A 22112-nucleotide genomic window follows, 5' to 3' on the forward strand; every position below is an offset into this window, starting at 1 on the left:
TCATTATAGGGAAAAATTTCCATTCTAAAAATAAACTCTGAAATGAAAAGGACATTAGAAGGTTAATTTTAACAATTGTTTGCAAGTCGTCTGAGAAAATCTCTAAAGTTTTAAAAATAAGAACCCTTTATGGCTAAACAGTGATGAACACTATAATAATAATATCGCTCAAAGATGTGGCATTGAATGTGGACTAGCTTTTTTCAATGTGTATACGAGAAAGTGCATTTAATATGCTTCTTAAAACAGAGTGGTCCACTGAAAAAAGAAAAATCATTCCATGAGAAAGGAGATTCTGAAGTGTAAGAATATCGACAATACTGAGAGTGCATTATATTTTATAAATTCATGGCAGTTTTTGCCAATCTATTTTTATGCGTAATGTGTAAATTGCGAGAATTAATCGTACTTTTAATTGTACTTATCATGTAAAGAGGAACAGAGGTTCAGTTTTTGTAAATATACAGATTACTTTACAGAAATAAATCTATATTGTATCATATCGCGATGTTTGTACATGTGCAGTATATAAATGTGTATAATAAATTATTAACAAGTTTTTCGGCAAATTACTGACGGCGTTGATTTATTTAATATTAAATAAACATGTAGCCACTCTTTTTTTGCTATTTTTTTTGGACCTTTTTATACAAGAAATATTTATCTTCAAAAACCTTAGTAAGCTAAAATAAAGAAAGTAAATGTGTGACTTCCTGGCGCATGATTAGAATAAAATGTGTTCTATAATTCTCGTCGAATGATCAAGACATTGCGAATATGAAAAAATAACTATAAATCTACAGAAAGAGAAATTTCGAATCTTGAGTTTTGAACTTGAACTAGTTTTAGAATACGAATGTCGACAAAAATGTACAAAGTTTCGAATATTATATTATAGTACATTGAGTATATTATATCACAGTATGTACAGAACGCTGACATCATCGAAGAGAAAGCAAGCATTCACTTGTCAGTCGTCTCAATTCGATCTATGCCTAAGTTAGTGTTGGCAACAATGCGTTGAGGTCATTGTTCGACCCAATGAGGGCGTTTTTTTTCAAAAATCTGTATAATTGTTTAATAAGGGATCGTCCATATATTACGTAACACTTTTTTCTTTTGTTTATATCGTTGTGTCTTTCTCAACTTCACATCAATTTCATGCTCGTCTTTATTCAAACAAAAGAAAAACGCGTTACGTAATTTATGGACGATCCCTAAGCTGTTCATAAGATTTTGAAATCAAATTTTTATATTGAAAATTGTATTATAGATTGCATGATTATGAAAGTTGGGATTTTGTTCTGATGCTGTCAAATGAAACCGTTGTGGAAAAGGATATAAGAAAAAATCAATCCCCTTCAATGCACCTCGAAAATGTTCACAGAACAGTACTGAATGAAATTTAAAAATACAAAAATTCGTAGTCAGGATCAATAAAATGAAAACCTAGAAGTTTTTCATTGCTATGAATAAATAATAGTATTTCTTGTGTAACGTAATTACTAAATCATTTATCCATTCAGTATTATCAATTATTTTTCGTTTTGCTTTTACCTTGGATTTCACATAATTATTAATTAATTATCATTGTTATTATTATTACTTCATGTGTATACATTTTTCACCTTTCACTTTATTTATAGCTTATACATTCAGAAAGTATATTATATTTAATTATGTTTTTATCTATTTAAAGATTTCCAAAATCGTATTTATAAGATTCGCGAAAATTGAAACTTCTAAACTTATATTGCAGAAAAAAAATATTTAAAATATTTTCAAAACCGATGTTTTCTGCAGGTACCAGAGGGAATTAAATTCATTTGAAATATATACTATATTCTGGAATTTGAAACAATGTCATAAAGATTTAATCCGAAGATAGTAGAGGGAATTAAATAAATTAAAAATAAATGTTACTTCGCGGAATTAAAAACAATTCAATATACATATTTTTTAGAAGAAATGGAAGGAAATGATTCAATTTGAAATTTATCGTACTTTACGAAATTCAAAACAATTAATTATAGATATTTTTTTAAGGAACTGGAAGGAATTAAATAAATTTAAATTTGGTCCTGTTTCTAGAACGCATAATAATTTAGAGAATCGTTGCCGACGCTACGGGAACTGCAGAGAATTAAATTTCTGAAAATGTATTACTCTGGCGGATTAGAGATCGTTGGAAGAATCAGGTTTTAAATAGGATTGAAAAATGTTTATTGTTACGCAGAAATCGGGATTTTGCCATTCTTTTCAATTAAAGCCTTCTTACTAGGCAGAAAATGGGTTTCCTTTAAAAACGTTTACTCAACCTAATGGGAGTTTTTATTAAATAATCTTACCAAAATATGGTTATCGGATTGGGTAGAAGATTTAATATGAACCTTTTTGCATGTTCAATTTAAAACTATAGAAATCCCTCAAAATTCGTTGAGATTCTATGAAATATTTTTAAATTCTTGAAACTGTTTGAAATCTTCAAAGTCCCGTTCAAATATCTTACAATGCTTTAAGTAAAATCTCAAAAAAATCTTTCAAGTCCATTGACATATTTCAGACTCTCATAAAATCCCTTAAAATCTGTCAAAAGTCATTAAAATTCAACGAAATCCCTTCAAGCTTTTTTAACATTTGGAAATCCTGTGAAATTTCGTTAAACTTTACGAAATCTACTAGTATCCATGGAGGCACTTTGGAATTTTATTAAATCTTTCAAAATACTTTGAAATAATCGAAACCACTTTAAATCTCTTAAAATCCCTTAAAACCCTTTGAAATATTTCTAAATCCTGTGAAATTCCTTTAAATCTTCGAAATATCATAAAACCCTATCAAATCGCTTGAAGTCCGTTTAAATCATCTGTCATCTCTGATAATTCAGAATCTAAATCTCTTTGCATTCTTTTAAAATATGTAAAATATAATAACATATGTCAAGCGCAGCTATTAAAAAGTAGCCCTTTCATAACTTTTTGAATCGCCCCCACCAAATGCAGTTTCTGGATCCGCTCTTATAATGATGTATAATCGAATGTAGCCTGATTCGCCTCAATTATAAAATTCACCTTTTTCTCTACTCTAGGGTAAAATATTTGAAATGATAAAACAATGCCTTATTGCAACAAGGGAGAGGGAACAAATTTTCAAAATAATCCTTGCATAATTAATTTCTTTAGATTTGGACTTTAAATTGCTTAAATTTATAATAGACAGGTACTTTAGTTCAAAGTTTTGAACATTTTTTACAAAAATTAAAATACTGACTACTTCGAATTGTTTAATTTTCTATTATAATTCAAAATTATAATTGATTTATCTTTGAGAGCGTTCTTCAATTTCAAATGGTCAAATTTTTAAATAAAAAAGGTTTAATTTAAAGGTATTTCAGATTTTTTAAATTATTTTGACTGGAATTCTTTACTTACCCTAGTGGACCGAGTGAACATAAAGGATACTCTACAGAGTATCCTCATAGTATATTATTGGTGAAATTCGGATTATACGTTAAACTTCTCATTATAAGGTCACGGAGTAATCGCAATAGTTTTTTTGCAACAGTAAAAAGTTAAAAATATATAAGACCTATAACGCCTGTGGATTGCTACTTACAGATGATGCGTTTGAAGTGTAGCAGTCAACAGGCGCTATACGTCTTGTATTTTTTTAAACTTTTTATCGTTTAAAAAAAACGATTACGATCATTCCCTGACCTTCTAATGGGGATTTTAATGCAGAATCCAATTCACCAATTTTAAAGTTGACCCTGCTGTTTTTTTTTTTTTTTTAGTTTTTGTTGTATGAAACGGAAGGGATACTATGAGGATACTCTGTAGAGTGTAGAGTATCCTTTCCGTTCACTCGGTCCGCTAGGGTTCAAATATTTTGGTTTAAATATTTTCAAAAGTAAATTGTTATTCCATGTTAAGGTGCTTTTCTATCATTTAGATTTTATTAGCGAGGTACGTTGTTGATATTAAAATGGTTCTTTAACAGGTAACTGAATTAACTTTTAAGCACTTTTCTAAGATAAAAATGTTTTTTTTTTAGTTCAATACTTTCCTTTTCTTTATACACCGAGTTCCTCTAATGTCATTCACTCATTAAAAAAATGTAAAGTTATGTTCGCTTAGTAGAAAAAAATTAACCAGAATTCTTTAGATTTTTTCCCACTTCTATCATCCTCTAATAAAGTAGTTTTAAAACGGCTAAATAATGTAATTCTTTTACCTGTCGTACCTGAAATGCTCCAAATATTTGAATTTTGATACCACCACCTGTAGAATGCAGGGGTCACAAGACCCCACGAGTAGCGGCACAAATTTGCACTGCGTCATAAAGATCCTAAAGAACTTAAATTCTGTTCGAATCTGTTCGTATTTTATGGATATTTTACTACTTCGGCTAACTTCGGCATGTGTCGGCAGTTCATCGCTAGCATCGCGAGGATTCCCGAAAGCAGCCGACAAGTCTCCGAAAACCACTGACCGCTTCGGTTGGCTCAGGACGACGACGCGACAGAGAGTGGAGTGCGACGTTGAATGAGTTTTTCTCCGTACTCAAGAGTTTTTCCATGTTTTTACGGGTTTTCGCGGCTTGCGAATTTCGCGGGACGTCAGCTAGTCGCGGAAAAGTGGCGTTTCCAGTGTTTCGGTGACCGTTTTTCTAGTGCTTTACAAATTACCTCCTGTAAACGCGAAGCGGCTGACACATCGAAGAGAGAGAAAGATAGAGGGCGACGACAACGACGTGTTGTGCAGGCGGCAGGCGTGTCGGAAGTGTTGCGGGCAAACACCGACGATGAAAAAATTTGCCCAGTACAATTTACCGTTCTTTTGAAAAATGTTCTAAGTTTTAACCAAACTTCTTCTTCCTTGGAAGTGACCAGCACGATCCAGGATTATTAAATAGTGCAGCCTAGTGCATTAGTAGCCGGAATCACGTGTGAAATTTAATTATCGTCTCGATTGACAGCGGCATTTAGCAAGATGCTCAAGTTTATCAGAGGGAAGGGCCAGCAACCCACGGCCGAACGTCAGAAGCTGCAAAAGGACCTCTTCGCCTTTCGTAAGGTACCGCGTTTGCAAGCCATGTTTTATTTGTATGAGTGTGTTGTGTGTACAGGGCCGTGATTTCACGGGGAACTTGCCGCGACACAGACTTCTCCTCACCCCTTCCCCTTACAGAACCAAAAAAGTTACCCTTCAATTCATATCAACCGGTGGGTCCTAATTTTATTCCCACGTTACATCGGCGAGGGTTAATATAGGATCATTGATTTTGATGAAGGGTGTTTCGAGATATTGTTTTCTTACTTTTTCTCTGTTTTGGGCAGTTTTTCGTTTTTGAAGCTTCACTGTATAAAATACGATTGATAGAAATTAAATTCTATTGAAGTCAATCTTTAATGTGATAAATCAAGAATTTTTTCAAAAGTTTTTTCATTTAAAATAAGGAATGTACTGGAGCTTGACATTTGTGGAGTGAAAATACAATATCTGTACTGGAATGCTTCATTTTTTAATTTCATTTTAAAATTGGATGCCTTTAAACCCGTGAATGCATTATTGGAATCTGATTTTCGATTTTTTTTGTGTTTGGTAAAATGTCTAACAAAAGTCAGATACATTATTGCATCTCGCAGTTGATTCATCCGTTCAATTTATACATCACTTAAATTAAAATGATTTATCACTGAGTGTTTTGTGTCCAGTTACAATATGTAATTTGCATTTATTTTTGTACAGCGTTGTGTCAAACTTGTTTGCCGAAAGATTTTTTTTAGTGTTTTTATATTTTGATGCTTTTAAATTTTAACTTTTTTGAGAACCATGAGTTTATTATAAATATGAATATTGGAAAGTTCTGGTTACAATTTTTGTTTTATTAATATGGAATAGCATTCTTACATACGATTGTTTACCTTGTTTATTATTTGATTTAATTTATGTCAATTCTTTATCTCAACTTTAAAGGTATATAATTATAAATAATTGTTTTACATCTATTTGTGAAAATAAACACCGAAATTTACCAACGAGCGGGGAACGTTTTGGAGCATTCACGTTGTTTCATAATTTTAATATCTTTTAAACTTAAATATTTCTAAATATTTTAAATAAACTATCGTATCTAAAACCTTATAATTTTCCATTTCGATGTTTAAAAATGTGAATGATTTATTAGATTTACATCGTCCATAAACGTTTTTTTTTTAAAGATGAAAATGTTAACATTCGCATTCTTTTGAATATTTTAGAAGTTCTTAAATTGTAGAACTTTTTAAACATATTTCATGAGGACCTTAAAAATGTGATGCTTCTAAATTTATAGATGCTTTAAAGTTTTATCTTCTAAATTTTATGTTGTCAATTACTTATTCCAAAAATGCTTTCTCACACTTACAATGGTCTAGGTTCATTTTAGTGCAATTTCGTATCAATTTTGAAACACAGGATAATGTTAGCGTTACTCCAATCTTTATGCCTAATTCAACTTTCCTAAATAAAACTAGAATCGATAAACACCTTTCAGAGTTATAGGTGCTGGGACAAAATTTGCATAATTGTTCTTATGGCGTTTTATTGACTAGAATTTTCTAAGAAAAAAACTCACCGTATAAGAAAACTTTATTATAACTCTTTCTCAATATTTGTTATTTTCTTTTCTTATTTTAAGCCTTAGTTTTTTTAGTTATCTTATTTTGGAAAGAATGTTGAATCTAATATCTGCCAAAAATGTCCGTATTATTTGATCCAAATATTTCTTTTATGGTAAGGAAACTTCAGGGCACATAATTTAATTTTGGTTTCATTTTACTTCATTGAGATTTATACAATTTATACTGAAGGATGAGAAAGTTGTTAAGGCATGTCTTTTTTAATCTTCATATATAGTATGTCTTATTTGTTTAATTATTTTTTTAAAAAATTATTCAATATTCTGAGAGGTTTTATTTTATTCTAGATATGCAAGCATGTTTTCGAGCCTATTTTCTGTTAACTTATGACGGCCCTGTTTGAACGCACCTCGCATTTTCCTCTTTCTTTCTCACTCTCTCTTATACTCCTACTCTTCTCATGAGAGGAGATTTCGGTCTACGTAGCACGAGCCACGCTTATCGATGACTGTCATAAGGATTTTTTTTACAGTTGTCAGACGAAATTAGGTCCCCTGATTATTAAGTGAAAGGTCTCGTCCCTCCTATTAAAATGAAATTTGTTCCAAAGATTGGGACTTTGTATGATGTTTCATATCAGTAGGTTCAGGGTCATTTATTAACCATATGTGTCAGTCGAACTGATTTTTCGTACTACAAATGCAATCAATATTTCAGAAGTTACTCAAGAGAAACCTGATTATCGAATAATTATACACTTATAAAATAATTAGTGAGTAATAATTAAATGGTTATTTTTTTACGGAAAAGGCAAAATTTTACTTGATCTTTACGAAGCCGAATATTTTATTTATGAGATTAATTAGAAATTTATTAACAAACCGTAGAAGGAGCTAAATTTAAGTATTATTTTGCTGCAGATTCAAATCTTAGTTTTAGACCATTCTCTTGAAAAATATAACATCTAATCGAAATTTAACTTCCTATTGTTTGTTTTAGTGCTCCCTCATTCAGTAAGTCACAGTGTAATTAAGCATCAGGCCCGTCTTTCGTAATTGTTAAACCTCAATTAGGACAATTTTTTTAACTCTTTCATTACTTGGCGCTGACTAGTATTACGGAATTTCCGTAGCATTATACCTGAATGAGCTAGATAAGGGATTAGTCTTACGGAAAATTCCGGAACGTTAGAAATTTTCGTTATTGCCTTTGAAACTATGGTTTAATCTTAATCTTATCACAAAATGTTTTCTTCTATTCTTTACAAACAGCATCTGAGAAATTAGATCACCTTATATCATATTATATATTATAATTTATTATCTGCTGGTATCAACACATTATAATACTTATTAATTGAGTCTAAATTTGATAATCAACTTTTATTTTCATCATAACTTACGTAATTCATTTTCATTTATGACATCTGATTATAGGTAATGGACTGGTTTGTGTCTGATTACCTAAATTTATTTTCTAGACGTTACTTTCAATTCTGTTACGAGATAAAAACTAAATTCTTTGACTTAGAATTCTGTACTTGCTAAGAGTTCTTACCAATGCAAACCAAGGATGCAAATTCGAATTTTATTGTGCTGATTATGCATATTAATAATCTTGTCGCAAATTTTTCCGTGGATACAATTTTATCAATGATTTAAATATTATTTGTATAGCAAAAATAATATAGATTTAAACTTCATATTAAGCATCGACTTCGGGTTTATTAATTTTATAAAAATGTAAATACAATTTCAGATTGGCAATTAATTAATTTTTTTCCTAATTCTATCCATTTCAATTCTCCTGAGTATATATATTCTAGTATTTAGAGGTTTAGACTTTCATTAAGTTTTTTTTTTTCAATTGGAATTATGACAATATTTTTGTGACTGAATATTTCTTCAATATTGAAAAAATATGGAATATGAAAATACGTGTTCAAGTTTCCTCAGATTTATTGATTCGCATTTTCCTTTTCATTCGAAAAATAAGGACTGAGTCCTATATTTCAAGAAAATTGAACCCGGGATGAATTTTGCTAGAAGAGTACTCTGCGACCAGCATTCCAACCAAAATTGGGGGGCTACCTTCAGTGAAGGTTGGAATGAGGCTGGAGCAGTTCAGAACTCAGTTCGGGAAGGCAGCGAAATTTAAAATCCTGGATTCCTGGAACTCACTTTTAAAATTTCCGGTGATCAAGACTTGTTCCGAAATCCGCGTTTTTCTCCGTGTACAATAAAATTAAACGAAATTAAGTCTTCATATTTTGCTTTTGTAAATATTTGTAAGATACTACATTTTGTAAATCTCACTATGAAAATTTAATTTAATTAATAGATCAAAATAATCTAGCAATGCACAACTTTGAAATATATTACAGCTCATCTCAGGTGCAACACGTTGTAAGTCATGGACGCAGTTTTCCGTTAATCGGCGAGTACAGGGAGTGAGTGGTGCTGCATTTTTCGAATTTTTACCAGCAGTAACTATCTCGTAAAAGATTAAAATGCGGAAGCATCTTCATTTTTTGTTTTATAACATATATCACGTTTGAAGTGAATGTAAGAAGAATAAAAACATTTTTTCAAACCCATATTTGTATAGCATGCAGGCTGAAATAGTCTCGCTTTGATCACCACTTACTTGTCCAATGTTACAACTTACAACCCATAAAAATGGGCACGTACGTAACTATAACCGTAAACCGTTAGTTGCACGAAAAACTAGTTTAATTCCTTGCGCACGAAGCGTTCCAAGTAATTCTGCGCGAAGAACACCGTTTGCGTGACAAAACCACATTCCTTTTGGTCGCGTGCGAGCTTTATATGTGAAAAGAGCTAAGACCTACTTTATTTAATATTAATTTCAGAAAGAAGGAGCATGTAGCAAATATTCACTTTCAGTTCATAGAGAATGGAACCTCGAAGCCGAAGAATTAAAATTGTAATTAAATTAATTCAAAGTTGAAATTAGAATAAAAATTTAGATGAAAATTAGATGCATTTAAAATTTAAATCCAATAGTACTTGATTTACGTTTTGTTATTTGTTCCATAGCTTTAACTGTTCAAATGTATATAAGAAATTATTTGAGTTTTAAATTGTAGTTGCTCAAAAGTAATGTCTTATTTCAAATTAAAAAATATTCAAAGGAATTTTAAAAGTTTTTATAATATTTTTTTTAACCATAAGCAGGCAATGTCTGATAACTGGTTCATCCCATATACATTTTATACGATATCGCTTATCTTTTTATCTTATCATTGTAATAGTATATATTATAATATGTATTATTCATTCATTTTTCGATTACATTTTTTAAGCCGAGGTTTTTATTCTTTTCTATTTACGATCGTGGAAAGTACATTTTTTAATTCAAATCTTATTACACGATCCAGCATTGAATCGATTAATTTGTTACGGTTGGATCTCAGTTTGAACAATATTACTTTTGCGAAAAATTCATTTAAGAGAAAATGCCAATTTATCCTAATTTTATTTCTACTAAAGTTTTTTTACCTTAAAATTAAATTTTTTTAGTCTAAATAAAAATTCAAGATCCAGTTTTCAAATCCTTCAAATGTTGTGTACACTTTAAAACTGTTTGAAAGTAAATTGAGATTATTAAATTTTTGGATAAAAAGAAATTAAGTTTCTATAGGCATAATCTCTAAATTAATATTTTGTATTAACTTAATAATTGAAAATTGTATTTGAAACATATTGAAGGAAATTTGTGGAGTTGTTAAAAACAGAATGAACAAAACGAAATTAAGAAAATTCGTTTAATTACCTTATAATCTAAAAGTCATTGATTGGAAAAGTTTTTATTTGAAAACTGAAAACCTACCCGTAGGAATTTATAATTACACTTGATACACTTGATACATTTGATATACTTTTTAAGATTTCCAAAATCAAGGTTAAGTTCGTTAATCAGATATTTCCAACCAAAATTTAAAAACTTAGAGCATTTTCAAAATTTGAAATTTTTTTTTATTCTTAGAAATTTTTTTCAAAGTTTCTTATAGACGGGTAGAAGACTTGCAAATTATCCAAATAAAATTTCCAATTTCGATGAAAGTTAGAAAAGTTATATAATTTTCAAAATTTTTTAAATGTTCAGAAAAATAGAAAAAAATATTTTTCTAAAAGATTAGGAAATTTCATTTCAATTCTTCACTAGATATCGAATATATTTAGAAACTGTATCAGTTAAATTTTTCGATTAGACAAAAATTCAAAAAATTAGGGCTTTATCAAAATTTGAATAAGATTTTTGTCAAATTTTCTGGTACACGTCAAAAGGCTTGCAAATTATCCTAATAAAATTTTTAAATTCGATAAAACTTCAAAAAGTTATATCCATTTCAACATTTTGAAAATTTTGAAAAAAAAGGAAAAAAAATTAATAGATTAAGAAAATAAATCCAAATTTCTACTAGATATAAAATATAAATTTTTCGAAACTATTATGGAGAAATTTCCTGATTAGACAAAATTTCCAAAAGTTGGATCATTTTAAAAAATTAGCAATTTTGTTTTTTAAGAGATCCATCAGTTTAAAACGTTGTTTTTAGTAGATTTTAACAGAATTTACAAATAATCTTGATGAAGATTTTCAATTGAATACAAAGTATCGAGCGCGAAGCGCCAGTTTCGTAATCAGAATGTAATCGTCAAAGCTGTAGGTGCTTTGAGAACCTTCTTTAAAAACAATCCGAAAAAATGTGCATTTACAGTTTATGGCTGTAATTCTTCAGAAGTTAAATCACAGTTTTCGATTTAAGTTATAGTATTTACGATATTTGAAAAAATATAGTTAAAGTGTACGCATTAAACGTATATGTATATTTTTTTCAAGTTTTTTTTACAAAAATGCAAATCATTAAGTAAATTTCAATAAAAAATAATGTACTTTCCTTCGAAAAGTATCTACTTATTTGTAAAAATATGAAACATCTTGAAGGCAAATTTGTATTAAATAATGAGGCCTTTTTGCCAATCCAGAATTATTCATTTATTTGCTTTAAGTAAAATTAAACTAAATTCTAATATTAATATCTCACAAAATCATATAAAATATTAATTTATCTAATGAGAACTTTCAGGAAGATAGAAAACAAATATTATTTATAAACTTTAGAATTACTTGTTGAGATATTTGAACTCTTTTTCACCTGTTCATTGAAGTATATGTATTGCACGCATTAGTATGGCATTGATTTGAAACTCGTGAAGCTTTAGAAGTGATTTAATTCCAAACATATTTAAGCAAATCAATCTTTTGTTACAACAGAACTGAAGTAAATAAAGACAATTTATTTGAGTTTTTAAATTTAAGTAATTTAACCTCTAAAATAAAAAAAATACATTAAATTTTTCTTATTTTTTAATCATTAGATCTTAAAAAGGGCCTGTTTCGCTATTTCAAATACAAATATAATAATATTTTAAAGCAAATTTCAAAGGAATGTTTTTCTATTAAATGTAAAAAATGTGAGTGAAAAATACAGTTCACTCTGTAATTTGTTCCTATGATTTCTGAAGAATTTTCACATAACTGTAAGAAATTTACAATAAATGTGTAATTTTCCCACAACAATCATAGGACATAAAAATTCCAAGGTTTTTTCTTATGATTATACATAGTTCCTTATGTGATCTTAACCACTTTTTTGGACCATTTCCGCAAAGACCATTGGTATTTTTATGTCATATGACGGATGTGGTACAAGTACATGTAATTTTTTTTAAATATTTATCATTTTGATAATCAGAGTATATTTTCCATTTATGCAAAAAGCTTAAGATTGTATTTTTAAGATGTAAAATGTTTCAAGTTCTTACTAGTTGTTTACATTTTTTTTTAAATTTCAAAATAAATTTATTAAACAAAATTAGAAAACTTCTCAGTCAATTTTTTAAAAGTTTGATCAATTATATAGATTTCAAGAACTGTACTATGCTGCAAGTGAAAATGCTTAAGTGGCTGGAGATTTTTCTGAAGGAAGTTTCGGTTACATAAGATATAAAAGGGAAGAATAATAAACGATTGGCTGCATTAATTTACTTTTTTTTATTAAAATTTGAATGCATCTATTAAAATACTAGAATTTTATACCAAAATTTATACAATAAAGACTAACAAGACAACAGAATTCTGAACGAATCTTCGATAACATTAGGAATTGTACACGAATTTTTTATTTTCAGCTTACAAATTTAATTAACTTCAGTACTAAGCACTTAAAAACTTCAAAATGAAGCTTTAAACATTATAAACTTTCAGACGCTATCAAGTTTAGCTTAAAACCTTTTAAATTATAAACTTGCAAAATTGAAAACTTCAGATTAAAATCTACAAAACTGGACAGTTTAAAATTTATGACTAGAAATAAAACATTTAAATTAACAATTTAATACTGGTTCATATTTTAAATTTTAATGTGCCGCTATTTAAAAAACTCAAATTAAATCCTAGCACATGGAACAATTCCAAAAGAGTATTAGAGACCGTACATTTTTCAATTATCTTTCCGGTGCAAAATTAAGAAGTTATTTTTTTAATCCATGCCTTAAAAGGTGAAAACACTTTAGAACTATCCATTAATAATTGAGTTATCCTTAATTTGGAAAAGTTCCAAATTGGACGTTTTGCTAATGAGGGCCTTCCAAAGTAAATAATTTTTAATTTAAGTAACTTTAAATTGGAATATAGTAATAATTATTTTATTAGTTATTTTAAAAAAATGAATAGACAAAAGAACGTGTGCAGATTGCTCTGTCACTTCCTACAGAGATATCTAGCTTATCGCTAGACAGTGCAAACAGATAAAAGTTGACCTCCTCCAAACATATTCAGGTATGTTCCTAAGTACATTTTGTAAAAATATGAGAAGCAGAAAAAGTAAATGTCAAACTTAAAACATTAAAGTTAAAAAGGAAAAGAAAATGATTTTGCAAGTTCAGAAGCAAGTCAGATATTAGAGAAAAATATATGATTGAAACCATTTCCTTATTACTAACTTTTTACTCGATTAATTTTACGAGTAAATATAACTAAATAGGAGGGGAAGGAAGTTCTAAGACTCATGTGAAAAAGCCTCCAAGAATTATACATCCTTTCACTATTTCGTACGACTGTACTTGTGATGAAAGTCTGGTTTGTTGTGTGTGTGTGTGTGTGTGTGTGTGTGTGTGTGTGTGTGTGTGTGTGTGTGTACTTGCATTATAAAAGAGATCCACGTAATGTCTACCTTTTTGTAATTTACGTCATTTACTTTTAAACTGTACAATATACAAAAAATCTGACCTAGCATTTTTTGTATTCTCTCTTCATGGATTAAGTAAAGCCTTCAAAACGAGTCAGCTTCCTTCAATTCGTGACAAAATTGTGAAAATATTGAAAAAATGTATAATGTAGATATTGAAGGTTATTTTAAAGTTATTAATTCTTCTTGATTATTACGTGCTTTTTAAGAATAATGTTACATTTCGAGATAATAAATAGAAGATTAGTGAATTCATTTTTGATTGAATTTGAACTGAAGCATACTATTGTGTGTATTCTGCGTTAAAAAATAAGAAATGTTCATAAATATCAAACAATAATCCAGTATAATTCCTTAGAAATCAACAACGATAGGATGAAATAACAGTTCCTGAGTTATCCAAAGTATACCGTCTATAGTTACCTGCCATTTGATTATACGCACGTCAGACTTTCACTCCCTCATAGTAGACTTGAGAAGACCTGATTAAACGTTTACTCTCGTGTGTAGTGTAGGTTATTTATCATCTTTGACCCTAGTGAACGCATAGAAAATATTATAGTCTAATTCCATTGGTATATTATTACTAATTTTTCTCTTTTAAAATTTATACCCTGGAAATTATTTTAAAAAATATATATCTGTAAAGTTAAGACATTCAATCAATAAAATGTTTAAGTTTCAAGCATTATTAAGTTTTAAAATCCGAATCCTGAACTCGATTTATCTGAGAAAATAAACGCGAAAAATAATGATCTGATTCGGAGGAATTAAGTCAATGATAAATAAATACTATCACTAAAATATTGAATGAATTGCAATTCAGTCATAGTATTTGTATCATCATTTATTGTATTAAAGTTTTTATTATCAGAAAAATTTGTATTCAATTTTTTCAGATTATACAAATGTCTACCTAGTTTTTCAAGTCTTAAATTTAAAAAAACCGGGCTCCTTTTTAAAAAATCTTAATTTTTTTGTTTTTTTTTTGCAAATTACGAAGTATATTTTCGTTCAAATCGTTGGGAATTTAATGTTTATTGGAAAAATCCTTTAGTATGGCATTCAAAAAAGCATATAATGATTAAACCTTATGTAACATTTAGGAGGCTTTAAAATCTACAAAAACTGGTGCAAAAAGTCCGTTTTTTCTGAATAAAACTGCTTCTTCTCAGTGCATTGCGAGGATAAATAGGTACTCCGAACAAGAATTAATGTGCTCGAAATTATCTGTTAATTTTTTATCTTGAACAGTTTGGGAGATATGACTTCGGTCAATTATTTTTTATTGAAAAATTGACCTAAAAACAATTTAGTTTTCGTGAAATATCTCAAGGCCTGTTCGTTTTAGATAAATGTTAGATTTATATCAATTTAAGCAGACTAAATTTTCCGGAGATCTAAACAAATGATGCTCTAGCGCTGATTAGTCAAAAGGTATTGTTTCCTGAAAATCACCCTTTTTATTCAGTTTTATTAGACGTTGCATTTTTCGGATATAACTTGTGTCTGTTGTATTCCATGTGAAAAAAGTGATTATATTCATAAAAGATCATACATTTTCCAGCAAAACTACAAAACATTGAATGTCCTTAATTGTTGTTGTTGAATGTTGTTGAATGTCCTTAAAAGTTATTAATTCTTGTCAAAGTATACGCTTTTCGAGACGATATTTTGCGAAGTGCTAAAGACAGAACATTTAATATTTTGTAGTTTACTGGTAAAAATGCGTGTACTTTTATCCTTATAATGATATAATAAAATTTTTCTCCTGGAATGCAACAGTCAAGTTATTTGAGTAAAACTTATTATCTAATAAAATTCAGTAAAAAGCGTGATTTTCAGGACACGATCAATTTAAAGTTATCAGAGCTAGAACATTGTTTTTTTAGAGCTCTTGTAAATTTAGTCTGCATAAAATGATATTAGTGCAACGTTCATTAAAAATGCATAGGACAGGAGATAATTCACGGAAACTAAAATTAAATTCCTTTTTAGGACAATTTTTAATAGGAAATCACTTTCGAAAGTCATGCCTACTAAACTACTATTCAAGCTAAGACATTTTTTTAAATATTGTAGAGAATTTTTTGTAATTAAATTATTGTTTCAGTTATTGTTTCAACGATTGTTTCAATGTTCAATCTTTGGAGGCTTATTTTGAATGCCAAAATAAAGGTTTATATCAATAAACATTAAATTTTCAATGTTTTCAACAAAAATACACTGAATAAATACACGAAAGAAATTAAAAACTAAAATTTCTTAAAAAGGATCCAACCATTAGTTCATTTACGGCTTAAAATACTTGAGAGGCATTCACTAATATATTCAGAAAAAAACTACGTTAGGCAAGCACTTTTCAGTCCACATTGGTTCAAGTTAGCCGTGTTGTGCAATTAAATAACGATGAATGAGATTGTTGCATTCTGACTCATTCTGTGAACGTCCTCATCCCAGTGACTAACCTTGGATCGACTTTCACGGAAATCGACTCTAGCAGGACCTAAGAAGCCTCGAAATAAATAAATTTGATTTATTTTTTCTGGAAAAAATATAAAATCTTCGTTTGATAGCCAGAAAAAATAAATTCCAAACTAAGTCTGTCTGGGAGTCACTTTTTTTAACATTTTTCCACTGTTGAAATAAAAAAAAGGAATCTTTAAAAAATCGAGCATTTTAAATCACAATTATTAAAACTGAACAATTTTAAATTGAAGGCTACCATAAAAGGAATAGTTTCAATTTAAAAATATTGGAAACGTTCATAAGCGAATAACATCAGATTTTAATTGATTAAGTATTTGACAATTTTGAACTTGAAGCGGTTTACATTTAAAACTTTCAATTTTTAATTATTGTATCGCTTCACATTTAAATCCTTAAAATTGAATATTTTGATACTGTTTCATAAACGACACAATGTCAAATTAATAAAATTTTAATTTGATTCTTGAAAATTCAGGAGTTTTATTTCTAATTGGAAACCTTATAATCGTATTACATTCTACTATTTTAAAAAGAAAGCTTTTGAAATTATTTCCCAATCAGAATACTTAGAAAACCTTAAAAAGAATTTTCCCAAAAATAGTGTGTTTTAAAAATAGGTCGATGTTTTTTCTCAGTATGGAGAATCAAAGTAAAAATTGTTTTTTGAAGTCACAGATATAAAATATTGATATGAACAGAAGCGAGTGATAACTAGGAAGGCAAAAACTATATGAAATGTAGGAAACAAAAGTCGCTCCGTCCACCATGCCTGTTCAGCTCTGAACTTAAATGTCGACGTCCGTCTGTTGACCGTAATGTCCCGTTAAGTCTACGACTTGATTGTGATCACGTCATCGTATGAGATAAGATTGCGAATGCAAATCATCATTATGATAATAAGATGCAAGTTGGAATACAATGTTGTTAACTCACTATCTCAAAACGCTTTGTCCAGTGCCCAACAGGATCAACAATCAGTTGTACTACTTGTTTTGATATTTTGTCTGATAAAAATACTATTTGTCATTCTTGTAAAGAGCAAATACATATTTAGAGTCTGAGTCATGGGTTGGATCGAAGCTGATATATTATGAATAATGACGGGTTTCAATTGTGTCTAATCATTTGTTATACGTTTTATCATTCCAAAACATGGTTTTTTATTACTTGGGAATGGAGCAAAAATTCTTATGCAGATTGAAGTTATTATTTAGCGAGTTAAAAAAATATATATTTCAACTTTCGAGTTAGCAGTTGTTAATTCTGATCGATATAGTATTAGGGATGTTCACTACTTACAATCAATCTCAAAGGTTGACTATCTTTAAAATTATTCATAAAAGCGGCAAAAAAAGATCTATCATTAACTTCTGTAAATCTTGATGAAGGCTTCTAAGCACACTTCAGAAAAAAATAATTCAGGTTAAAATTGTTTGTTTAAGATTAGTTATTTAAAGGTTTAGCTTTTCCTTTCTCTTTAGGGAAAAGTTACAATTTTTATATAATCCTAATGTTCAAGGCCTCACTTTATTTTTTGAAAGAGTTTCTACAATTCTATTTGGATGGTGTTAATTAAAATTTAAACTATAATTTTTTATAACAATAATAACTTTCTAATTTCTCAATAAATTTTTTAAAATGAAATTTAACCCAAATAGAAATTTAGAGAATCCTTCCAAGAATAAAATGAGGCTTTGATCATTAGGATTAAATAAAAATGATAACTTTTCCCTAAAGAGAAAGAAAAACTAAAACTTTAAATAACTACTGTTAAATAAACCATTTTAACCTGAATTATTTTTTTTCTTCTGATGCGTGCTCAGAAGCCTCCATCAAAATTTACAGAAATTAATAATAAATCTTTGTTTGTTGATTTCATCAATCATTTTAAAGATAGACAACTTTTGAGATTGAGTATACTTGTGTACATCATTAAGATGTTCCAACTTCAGTATGTCCTGAAATATTATAAACCTTTTTTTATGATTTCGGGATATGTTGTAAAAATTCTGAAGCTTCTCATTTTTTTTCCTCGTTTTGTTCTTACTGAGAAAATATTAAAAATGGTTAGTTTTCTGTTTTTAAGACCTTAGTACGCTCGGAAAGTAAATAATGCTAAAAATTTTCAAATGTTTTAAATCATTTGCTATCAAATACTCAATTCTAATTTGAATATACGATTTTTTGCGATGATATTTTGTTACTTTAAAATTTTAGCACTTTGTTCTCAATTCCTTTCCAAAAAATAAAGTATTTTTTCATGAGAAATAAGTATCATACTATATAATACTAACTATTTTTTCTAAAATGTTAAAGGCTTCAGTCTTAACATTTTAATTTTCAAGTTTGTATTCACTGTTTAATGTGAAACTGTACACATTTTTAAATATGTAAAAATTTAAAATTGATCGGCTACAAATTTAAAAATTTTAACTCGAAAGCTTCTACATTCGAAAAATTAAAAGCTTGCAACTTGTCGTTTAAAATATGATGCACAAAAAATTTTATAATTTTAAATGGAATATATTTAGAATAAGAGACTTCTAAATTAACCACATTTTAAGATAAGTTAAACATTCAAAATGTAAGATTTTGTAAACTTACGAAAATTTGTAAATCTTCAAGTTAAAATGTTCTTAGGAATTTCAAATTATAAATGTTAAAAAATTATTCCAACTTTAAACAGTTTAAACTTTTTCATGTTAAAAGTTCTTAATTTTTAATATCTAATTATGCTTGAATCTGTCAAATTCATATTACACTAATTTAAAATCGTAGTATAAAGCAAAAATATAAATTTAATTCATAAACAAACTATTTATCGTCCGTTGAGAGGTATGAGCGACTTTACTCCACAGTGTGGGACTAAGTGGCTCACTGATAAAAAAATTAAAGACATGTGTTTAGTATTAAAATTTTACAAAAAAAAGTAACTATTTATAAATATTCTAACCATTTTAAAGGAAATAATATTACTAAAACTTATGAAAACGTTCAATAATCCTCTTATTGTCACATGAAACACAACTAAATTGATTCATGATCTCACGTATAAGTAGTAAGACACAATACAATAAATCGTATAATTTGATGGAGTGATTATCAAGGGAAAATATTTTTCGTTTGGTTTCTAAAAAAATACTATATAAGCTCTCCCCCAAAATAATAAAAAAAAAAAACTTCAAAAATTACTCTACATGAAGAAAAATATACTGTATTCATGTAAAAATATAGAAAAAATATTTTTCGTGTGCAAGAAAATATGATCCATTGCACAAATTTCTACAACTTTAAAACATTGATTTTAATTCTTCAAAACAATCCAAACTTTTGAGTTTGAAATACATTTATTCATAGGATTATACTGTTTAAATATATTTGATAAATTTACGTGAGTTTGGCATTGAGATACAATAAGGTTTATATTTTGTAAATTGTTTTTCCAAATATAAAAAAAAAATATTTAGGAAGACATCTGGTTTGTTTCGAGTCTATAAACGCTGAATAAATTTTCTACGCAAGATTAAACATTATTATTAAATTCGGAATCTAGAAGGCACCTACCTGCAGAATTCAAAATTGTTTTACTAATAAAAGAATCACTCAATATTGACTAAAATCACGTTTAGCAAAATTCCAAACGATACATTTATAGTTATAAGTAAGATTTTAGAAAAAATAGTTCATCTTTGGTTTCAAGTTTTCAAATGTACAGAACATTTCTAGTATCGGTTTTATATTATCAATAATATCTATTAATATATCTATAAAAATATAGTAATATCTAATAAATGTTGGTCTTTTTACTATGAATTGCAATAAAATATATTTTAAACCTTAATTGACAATTTATTATAATTATTACACATGTTGCACCCCCTGAACAAGGTAAAAAAATCATCTGGCCTTGGGCCTCAATTTATCGAAATCTCCTCGCAAAGCTTCCTTCTATCTTGAGTCCTAAAATAGTCTTACGGTTTTCTTATTAGATAAACTCACATCCTTTTTTTTACAGACACTGGAGCATGGATTCCCCAACAAACCAACTGCCCTCGCCTGGGATCCAAGTCTAAGGCTCATGATCATTGGGACGGCATCCGGAGCCATCAAAGTGTATCCTTTTCGTTCTGTTTCTTTTATCCTCAGTTAAGTATCAGAATTTCTGACCAGAGCGAGCAATGACGTAGGTATAGAACTGGCGGAATAAATTGTCGAATTTTCGAGACGAACGAAACAAGGTGACGACATTCGACTCACGTAATATAAATTAATTTTAGATCAGACCTTCTCAAACTTTTACAACTCGTTACATACTTTATTATTCAAGTCGGATGAAAGAAAAATAATGCAGGTTTCCAAATTTCGATATGCTTATATTTATTTCCACGAGTTTTATTTATTTTTTTTTTTCGTTTAGCTAAAGCTGCTAGAGTGTAATTTTATTTAAAGTAAATACAAACGGCGTAGGCGGGAAATGACTGGTTCGAAATTTATTTCAATTTAATTTTGTACTTTTTGGTTTAGATACTCGTGATCCGCCTTCAAACATTTTTATTAGTTGAGTCGTCTGAGGCAGCGTTGATTTATATTCTTTATCCCAAGGGCATCGGCATTTTAGGATTGAAAAACTGAAGCTGACTGCCCATAAGTAGATTGACCGGATCAAATTTCGCTGTAAATGCGTGGAGGACGACTCCATTAGTGAATCCAGAACCAGTGCAGAGAATTTGATCTAAATCAGAAGCTTTTAGATTGGAGTTTAATGACATTTGTTCTCGTTGATTGAATCCAAGATTTTTATTTAGAATCTGATGTTCGTTTTAAGATTCTTAAAATTGCTACTATACATTTTTTATTTGAAATTGTGCATTTTGATCACTTTAAATTTTTTTAAGCTTCAAGTTGGAAGTATTTTCTCAATTATTCAGTTTTGAAAGCCTTATATTCTACAAAAGTTGATCTTTTAAGGTGTTTAATTAAAATATTTTTGCTTTCAAAGACGTGAATTTGAACATTTTAATTGTTAAGTCATAATTTTTACATTCTCATCCTAATGAGAAGCTTTTAATTTAATTTATTTATTGAATTCGGAACTTTATGCATTTTAGTTGGCGAAGTATTTTGGAAAAGATATCGATAATAAAATATATTTAGAAGCTTTTTTTATAAAGTAACGTCAAACCAGGTAATTTAGAACATGTGGAGTAAAATCGTATATTCCTAAAATGATAGTTTAAATTACTTTAGTTGGGTGGTTTTAATCAGTATCTAGAAACAGTTAAGGCTTGAACTGATTCCAGATTCTTGGATTAGTTTTCAGTAATTTATCCTAAAAGTATGACGGTCCCTTATAACAAACTTGTAAAATAAATGAAAAAAAACAACATTTTAGACATTATAACGACTTGACAAAAAAATTTTAATTTATATAAGGAATTTTCTAAAAAAGTTTTCTCAATATATTTTATCATGGATATTTTTTATAACTTGCTTGGCCAACTTTAATTTTACAAATTTATGTAGTTATACTTGGCAGATTTTTTGCATAGCGGATGTTTTTGTGGGCTTTCTTGTTTTTTTTTGTCAATTGAAAAAATAAGATAATTACGCTTAATTAATTTAATTTAAATTAAAGTACTTATGTAGTAAATTTAAAAAAAAAAATAAAGGAAATTGTTTGATTAATTTTTATTAAAAGGGATTGAAATGAATTCAATTAATTTA

At 28.5% G+C, this 22112-nt stretch overlaps 1 protein-coding gene and 1 long non-coding RNA gene across 5 annotated transcripts in view; one reads left to right on the forward strand and one right to left on the reverse strand.

Moving 5' to 3' along the window:
- Positions 1 to 4347, reverse strand: part of LOC117169152 — a 31645-nt gene extending 27298 nt beyond the window's left edge. For both annotated transcript variants that reach the window (XR_004466616.1, XR_004466617.1), the window contains exon 1: positions 4234 to 4347. This is a non-coding gene — a long non-coding RNA (uncharacterized LOC117169152). The remainder of the gene's footprint in view (positions 1 to 4233) is intronic.
- A 157-nt stretch (positions 4348 to 4504) lies between these two features.
- LOC117169148 (lethal(2) giant larvae protein homolog 1) overlaps positions 4505 to 22112 on the forward strand; it is a 45531-nt gene continuing 27923 nt past the window's right edge. For all 3 annotated transcript variants that reach the window (XM_033355357.1, XM_033355358.1, XM_033355359.1), the window contains exons 1-2: positions 4505 to 5075; positions 20404 to 20501. In XM_033355357.1, the coding sequence (XP_033211248.1) occupies positions 4992 to 5075; positions 20404 to 20501 (182 nt within the window). In that variant the 5' untranslated portion in view covers positions 4505 to 4991. The remainder of the gene's footprint in view (positions 5076 to 20403; positions 20502 to 22112) is intronic.

This window comes from Belonocnema kinseyi, chromosome 3 (genome assembly GCF_010883055.1).
Source record: "Belonocnema kinseyi isolate 2016_QV_RU_SX_M_011 chromosome 3, B_treatae_v1, whole genome shotgun sequence".
NCBI classification, from domain to species: domain Eukaryota; kingdom Metazoa; phylum Arthropoda; class Insecta; order Hymenoptera; family Cynipidae; genus Belonocnema; species Belonocnema kinseyi.